Source organism: Phodopus roborovskii, unplaced genomic scaffold, assembly GCF_943737965.1.
Source record: "Phodopus roborovskii unplaced genomic scaffold, PHOROB, whole genome shotgun sequence".
Classification (NCBI taxonomy): Eukaryota; Metazoa; Chordata; class Mammalia; order Rodentia; family Cricetidae; genus Phodopus; species Phodopus roborovskii.
This window is the reverse complement of record NW_026125538.1, coordinates 734,943-743,604: the sequence shown is the minus strand read 5'-3', so window position 1 is coordinate 743,604 and position 8,662 is coordinate 734,943. Positions and strand designations below refer to the sequence as shown.

At 39.7% G+C, this 8,662-nt stretch overlaps 1 protein-coding gene across 1 annotated transcript; it reads right to left on the bottom strand.

Moving 5' to 3' along the window:
• Positions 1-6,508: 6,508 nt before the first annotated feature.
• On the bottom strand, positions 6,509-7,143 carry LOC127216227 (ragulator complex protein LAMTOR3-like). Its single transcript, XM_051176851.1, has one exon. It carries the CDS (start codon positions 7,126-7,128, stop codon positions 6,652-6,654), a length of 477 nt encoding a protein of 158 aa, XP_051032808.1. The 5' UTR covers positions 7,129-7,143; the 3' UTR covers positions 6,509-6,651.
• Between the last annotated feature and the right edge of the window lie 1,519 nt (positions 7,144-8,662).

Genomic DNA, 8,662 nt, shown 5'->3' with positions numbered 1-8,662 from the left:
TCCACCCGCAGCAAGCATCTTGGGAGGTCTGTTTTTTTTTTTTCTTTTGTTGTTGTTTTGTTTTCCTGGAGGAGACAATCCATTATTCATGAAGAGTTTGGGTTCTTTGTCATTCTGTTAGGATTAGATTGTTGTAGTCCTCATTGACTTTAATTACAGAATATGGTAACTCTAAGAGATGCCCTAAAGTTCTCTATAGACACTATAGACATAATTCTTCTTACCTCCATTGTGGAGAAACAACTGAATTTCTTCTTGGTTATTCCTTCCTTAGCATGTTAGATGAAGGGCATCAGAAGCCGAAAGTGGCTATAGTGAAATCTGAGATTTAAGTTCAATGAAATATTTGTTGTGTCTTCTAACAGAAGCTTCTAACAGAACCAAAGCTTCTATGCCAGCAGAACTTAAGGTCATGGGAACAGGAAACACACATTTCCTCAGGATTACTAGGGGTGATAATTAATGGAATCATTCCATTTTGTACCCCTTGACTCCTGGAACTCTGGATCTCTGTTCTGGGGAGAAAAACAATACAATATATTGCATGCTTATTCAAAGCATATACCACCTTCTGAAGAAACTTGACTAACAGCCCTCCAGACCACTGCCAAGTAAGCAATTATATAATTATGTCTTCAAAAGGCCCAACAATTTTTCTAACAGGCCAGGTGCTTTAGGATGGTGAGGAACATGGTAAGACCAGTGAATTCCATGAACGTTAGCACATTACTGCACTTCTCTGACTATGAAGTAAGTTTCTTGATCAGAAGCAATACTATGTTGAATACTATAATGGTGGGTAGGCATTCTATAAGTCCGAAAATGGTAGTTTTGTCAAAAGCATTATGTGCAGGAAAAGCAAATCTATAACAGTACTAAGTATTCCAGTAGGATAAAGTGTTGTCCTTTCCATGAAGGAAGTGTTTAATGTAGTCAACCAGCCATCAGATTCCTGGATGGTAACCCTGATGAAATATGTCATATGGGGCTTCAGTATTTGTCTCTGGTGTTGACAGATCTGGCACTCAGTAGCAGATGTAGACATGCCAGACTTGATGAGTGAAGCCTATATTGTAGGGCCTATGCATATCCTCTATAGGGCCACTTTGATAATGGGCTCATTTGGGCAATGAGGTAGCTGACAAAAGCAGCTGATGGTCTACAGAACAGATCATCTTATCTATCTGATTCTTAAACACCTCCTTTGATGAAGTTATCTTTTGATGAGTACTAGCACGGGACACAAATATCTTCATATCCTTAACCAATTTGGAGAAATTTGTCCATACATCTCTTCTTATCACCATTCAAACAATTCATTGGCTAAAGCTCACCAACTGGTGTATATTTGCACAACTGGCCATTTCTCTTTCCAAAAAAAATATATGACCATTGAGTACAACCTGAAGTTCTGACCACTATAAGGATTTCACTCTGTCAGTGTCTTTCAGGGTTTCCCAGAAAGGGATTGTAATTCTTCAGCTATCTACTCTGGGTGGTGTCTGCAAAATGTGTAAACCAACAAGGCATAGTCTTCTCTACCTCAGTCAACTGACTATACAGTACACCCTAGGAGGCTCTAGGAGCATGCTTGTGAACAGAAGGCATTGTAACAATAGGAGAAGCCTTAGTATTTGGATAACTTCTTCACACAACTTGCTTGTGCCATTAAGAACTTGTCATACCATATCACACATAAACCATTTCTATTTGATAATGAACTGCTGCTGTGAACATCAGATATTACCATTAGAAGGAATATCTAATAATTGTAATACCTTAGAAGAAATAGTTCTGTATGTCCTATAACACTGGGCTCCTAAAAGTTTCACTGACATAGTAGGTCCTTGAAATTTGGTTAGATTTATTTCTCATTCTCTGGTGTGCATATATGTTATCAACAAGTCCAAAGTAATTGCTAACTCCCACTCACTTGTTCAATTAGTGTAATGTTATTGACAAAGTTGGCCAGTGTGACATTCGTGAAAGATAGAGGCAATCAAGAACACTTCAAACTAAGACATTACACAGGCATGAATAATTAAAATATTTTTGAGGTAAAACTGCAAAGGTATACTGCTGGCCTTGTGACTGAAAGCAAGAAAATTGCTTACAAAAATATATGCCCCCCAAATTATTAGCCATATCAGTTGTTGTATACTATTTATTTACCAGTATATGGGTTAATCTGCTCTAGTAAGTACATACATCTGGTCTGGTGACTGCAACCAGAAGCACTACTTAATTATGTCCTCAATAGTCAGCTTTCCTCTTTATGACATATTTGTCTTCTGTATTTGTGAGATAAGAGAGTTAAAGGGAGATGTGGTAAGAAACTCAACGCCTGAAAGTTTTTCTTTTTTATTTCAAATATCGATCCCAATTCCCTCTCCCTTCCTCTCTTCCTTCTTTATTCCCTCCCTCCCTCCCTCTCTCCCTCCACTCTTATGCCTCCCCACAACACTCTCCTCCCATCCTCTTGTAGGGTGATGCCCTTCAGGAGGGGACATCTAAATCTGTCAAGTCATTTGGAGTAGGGATTAGGCCTTCTCTCCTGTCTCTAAGTTAAGGGATTATCCATCCATGAAGGATGTGCTCCCAAGTCCTTTTGTGCACCTGGAATATATCCTGTTTCCATTGTCCGAGGTACCATAGACTGTTCAGGCCTTCTAGCTGAGGCCCATGTTCAGAGGGTCTGAGTCAGTCCCTCAGCTATCAGTCTGGGGCCCATTAGCTCCTCCTTGATCAGGTTGGATGTCTCTGTAGGTTTCTGTAGCCTGGTATTGTCCTCCTTCTCTGCATCTGGATTGCAGTTCAGCTCAGTATTGAGTTGTGGGTGTCTGCTTCTGTTTCCATCAACTACTAGATAAGGGCTCCATGATGGTGGATAAGTTAGTAGTCCATCTCATCAGGGAAGAGCATTTATGGTAGCCTTTCCAATGTTACTCAAATTGCTAGTTGGGGTCAGTCTTGTAGATCTCTGGACATTTCTCTAGGTTGTTTTCTCTTCAAATCTATACTGGACTCCTTTTTATGGTCTCTCTCTCTCTCTCTTTTCTCTCAACTATTCTTCCTCTGACTCAATCATCCTAGTCCCACTTGCTTTCCTCTCCTCCCCTTCTCTTTCTCCTAGTTCCCTCTCTACTCACTGCCCCCCCCCACTCCCCATATGCTCAGGAGATCTTGTCCCTTTCCTCTTCTGTAAGGGAACTTATATGAATCTCCTAGAATCCTACTTGTATCCTAGTTTCTCTGGCAGTGTGAATTAAAAATCTATCAATGTGATTCACCATATAAATAAACTGAAAAAGAAAAAAAAATGATCACCTCCCTAGATGCTGAAAAGACTTCGACAAAATACAACACTCTTTCATGATAAAGGTCTTGGAGAGATCAGGGATAACAGGAACATACCTAAACATAATAAAAGCAATATAAAATAAACCAACAGCCAACATCAAACTGAATGGAAAGAATCTTTAGGGGATTCCTCTAAAATCAGGAAAAAGACAAGGCTGCCCTCTCTCTCCATATCTCTTCAATATTGTACATGAAGTCCTAGCTAAAGCAGTAAGACAAGAAAAGGAGATCAAGGGGTTCCAAATTGGAATGGAAGAAGTCAAACTTTCACTATTTGCAGATGATATGATAGTTTAAATAAGCAACCCAAAAAACTATATCAGGGAACTCCTACATCTGATAAATACCTTCAGCAAACTAGCAGGATACAAGAAAAACTAAAAAATAAAAATATCAGTAACCCTACTTTACTCAGACAACATAAAGTATCTTGGGATAATGCTTAACAAGCAAGTGAAAGACCTATATAATAAGAAATTTGTGTCTTTAAAGAAAAAATTAATGAAGATAATAGAAAAAAGAAAGATCTCCCATGCTCTTGGATAGGTAGGATAAACAGTAAAAATGGTAATCTTGCCAAAAGCAATCTACAGAATCAATGCAATTCTCATTAAAATCCCAGCACAATTCTTCATTGACCTTGAAAGGATAACAATCAACTTTATATGGAAAAACAAAAGACCCAGTATAGCCAAAAACAACGTGTACAATAAAGAAACTTCAAGAGGTATCACCATCCCCAACTTTAAGCTCTACTACAGAACTATAGTCCTGAAAACAGCCTAGTATTGGTACAAAAATGGACAAGTAGACAAATGGAATTGAATTAAAATCCTGCCATTAACCCACACACCTATGAACACCTGATTTTTTGACAAAACAACTAAAAGCATACAATGGGAGAAGGAAAGCATCTTCAACAAATGGTACTGGCACAATTGGGTGATGGTGTAGAAGATTGCAGATCAACCCACATCTATCGCCATGCATAAAACTCAAGTCCAAATGGATCAAAGACCTCAACATACATCTAGCCACAATGAACTTCTTAGAGATAAAGTGGAAGGTACCCTAGAACAAATTGGTATAGGAGACAGCTTCCTGAGCATAACTCCAGGAGCTCAGACACTGAGAATGGCAATTAATAAATGGGACCTCCTCAAACTTAGAAGCTTTTGTAAGGCCAAGGACACAGTTGACAAGACCAAACGGCAGCCCACAGACTGGGAAAAGATTTTCACTAATCCTATATCCAACAAAGGGCTGATCTCCAAAATATACAAAGAACTCAAGAAACTAGTCAACAAAACACCAAATAACCCCATTAAAATGGGGTACAGAACTGAGGAGAGAATTCTCAATAGAGGAACTCAAAAAGGCTGAAAAGCACTTAAGAAATTGCTCAACATCCTTAGATATCAGGGAAATGCAAATCAAAACAACTTTGAGATACCATCTTATTCCTGCCATAATGGCTAAAATTAGAAACACCAATGACAACTTATGCTGGGAAGATGTGGAGAAACGGGAACACTCCTCCACTGCTGGTAAGAGTGCAAACTTGTACAGCCATTTTGGACATCAGTATGGTGGTTCCTCAGGAAAATGGGAATCAGTCTATCACAGTACCCAGCTATCCCCTTCTTAGGCATATACCCAAATGATCCACATCCATACAACAAAGACATTTGTTCAACTATGTTCATAGCAGCATTATTTGTAATAGCAATTACCTGGAAGCAACCTAGATGCCCCTCAATTGAAGAATGGATAAAGAAGATGTGGCACATTTATACAATGGAATACTAATCATTGGAGAAAAACAATGGAATCTTGAAATTTGCAGGCAAGTGGATGGCACTTGAAGAAACCATCCTGAATGAGGTAACCTAGTCACAAAAAAAGGAACATGGTATGTACTCGCTCATATATGGATTTGAGACATAGAGCAAAGTATCGCCTGAAAGATTTATGTTATTGACTGGTGTCACTAATTTCTACTGTGCTTCCTAGACTATGATATTTTCTTTGGTTCATCATTTTCCCAGGTAGAAGCAACTCCGATGGCTTCCTTTTTACCTTCCTGACTATAACAGCCCTCACTACATAAGTCAAGGAGCCAAACTGTCATTATCCTGACTTCTCCACTTATCTATCCCAAATACACATCTGTAACTGGGGAAATAACTACACTTTGGGTTCATGAACCACTGAACCTACTGTGAGCTGAGATTCAGATAGAACTCCATTAATTACCTAATATCCATAAGTCCCTACTTTAACTGGAGGGCCAAATGCTTCTTTGAGTCTTCCTGGAATCATTACCAATTCTGAACCAGCATCCAATAGATCCCCCAAAGTCTGATTGCTTCCTTTCCCCCAGTGTACTGTTACTCTTGTAAAAATGCTGAAGGTCACTATGAGGAAAGATGGCAGAAAGAGTAATAATAAAACTCTTAGGGTTTTTAGCAAATTCATTCCTCAAGGGCACATAGCCGGAAGGGTTTTCTTTTTTTTATTATTTTTAAAAATACTATTTTATTTGTATTTGTGTATGAAAATGGCTATACTGTCATTTTATATACATACTGATATGGGAATCAGAATTCAGTAACACGGCATTTCCAATGTATAGAGAACACAATCGTTTCCACTGTTACAGAAAGTAGAAGAGAAACCATGAGCAGTGATTTTCTTTCTCACTGAAGAACAGCACCCTCGAAGATCAAATCCACCGGTAAAACTCATCTACACTGAGACCACATACAGAGCAAAGTTAGTGATTGTACTTATGTATTATTTGTACTAAGCCATTCATCGTCCTCACACTCAATGTAAAGAAATAAAATATAATCTTAAGAAAAATATGTCCTCATTATTATTCTTAGGAAAAGAGTCTCTGTGGCTTGTGGAGCGGGAGCACTGTGTAGCAGGTGTGGGGAGCACCGTGCAGCAGGTGTGCTTGCTGGCCCCCAGAGCGTCAGTGTACTGTTCAGATCCCGATGTGCTGGATGGAATACCATCCATTATCAGGCATCCACACTAACTCCATGGGAGCTGCACTAGAATGAACCATTTTGTGGGGTTCCCAGATCTCACTAAGTAAGAAAAGACTTTATACACATAAATACAACAATTGATCTGTCTATAAATTATAGCTATAGGCTCTTCTTTAGTGTAAGGTGGAAAAGCGGCCTCTGAATACATAAAGTATTACTGTAGTCTACAGATTGCTGACTGCTACAGTGTTGTTGCAATGAAGACATAGCACGTATCAAAACCACCGTTAGATTAAGACACTTCCACAACTTTTATCAGCTCTTCGAATAACGGAGCCAGGTCCTTTTCTAGGCTGACAATTAGTCCTGTGTTGGTGTTACTGCTGGCTATGAAACTAACGACCAGAGGCAAACGATTGAATTGAACCACCTGGTAGGTATTACAGTAACAGATGATACTTTTGTTTTTTGAAAGTCCGAGTTTGCTGCCTTGGTCTGTTGTGAGGGCAAAGGTGGATAAGAAGCCAGGCCTCAGGGCGTGCTCTGGAGCACTGTCATTGGCCACTTTAATAACAGGCACCCCGTCTCTATCTGATACAACGATTGCATGGATCCCTTCAACGCTTGGCAACTTTTTGTACAGGGATCGCTTTAGATCATCCGCCATGATGAACCCCTTCCTCTCGCAGGAACAATCTGCATGCCTGGAAGAGAAACTTCGGTGACCCTTGCCGCATCCCGGGCTTTTCACCCTCCCCAGACCCAGCATCACGAGATCCACCCTCGCCAGGGCCGGGCGAGATGCCGTAGTTGTGGGTCTCCGTCGTGGGAGGGAGGTGGCCAGCCCCGACGTCCCGCCTGTGCCCACCCCCACCATGTCCCCGCGCCCAGAGAAGGGGCGAACTCTGCAGACCCGTGTGCGCTGCAGCCTGGGGCGACCTGCCCTGGTGTCCCCGCAGTCTGCTTGCCTCTCTCAAACCACCTGTCAAGCCACTGTCACATGACTCTCATTCAAGGGTTTTCAAGGTCGATCAAGTCATAATATTGGTCCATACTTTGAAATTCTCTCTTGTCAGGATCCAATGTACCCCCTTTCCCATTTTTTTCCCCTTATACGCAGACCTAACAAAAATCCAATAAGCTTCTTGTTATTTCATGGCTGGAAGCAACATGGCTGCCAGTTCTGTAGGCAGCCAAGGTCATACCTCACTCACACTGGCCGCAGAACTTGGTAGTGTAAGAGTTACCCAGGTTTTACTGGTTTTGAAGGCATGGATGAGTCATGGAGAACAGCTGAAGCTTGGCACTATGAGAGGCATTGGTGAAGATACAGCCTCTGTGGCAGTTGAAGGCCCAGGTTTTAAGGGGTCATGAAGAGAAAGTGGGGCTTGGCACTATGAAGAGAGCATGGGCGATGCTATTGGCAACAATATAGCTCAGTTGCAGCAGAAGACCCCTTCATTTTGGAGATGCTGGTACCATGGGATGTCCGTGAAAAGAGCAGCTTCTGGGAGTGGAACCTGCCAGAATTTGGAAAACAAGCTGTGTATGCTACAGAGGGCAGAACCAGAGAAGTGTTACAAGCCCTTTGGAGGAGCCCAGAAGATCTTAAGTGAATTCAAAACATTAGACATTGCTTAGGTCTGATTAGGACTGTGCACTGGTACTTATTTCTCTGTTGGAGCAAGAAATATTTAACTTATTTTTTACTTTTTTCAGGACTCCACAATGTAAAGACTGTATTTTTAAAAATTATTATAGGTTTTAAAGGAGACTTTAGATTTTTTTTAAAATAAATGTATCATTAAACAAATGTTTCACAGCATAAACAATTGTACTGCATCTTAATATTCAACAACATTTCCCCTTTTGTCTAAATAAAAATGAAAAATTTTAACTTTAACATAGTAAAACTGTATACAACAAAACAGTTATCAAGTAAGAATTACATTTACAATATAAAGTACAATTTTATTTAGCAATTTCAGAGATAATACTTCATTATTTCATCTTACTGATTCAAAAGTTTTATACTTAACTTTCTATCATATCTGAGGAAAACTATAATTATCTAGTCTGTAACTCTATTCTAAGAAGGAGACTTTAGACTTTTAAAGAGATTGAATTTTGAAAGTATTTTTAAGTTTGGAAATATTTTATATTGTGTTACTTATTAGTAATCTTGGGAATTAATAAGAAAGGAAAGGTTGTGGCTTAACAGTGTTGTGTTTGGGAGTCAAGTTCACAAAAACTCAATGGTGCTAGATACTTTTTAGTCAACTTGACATAAGCTAAAGTCATCT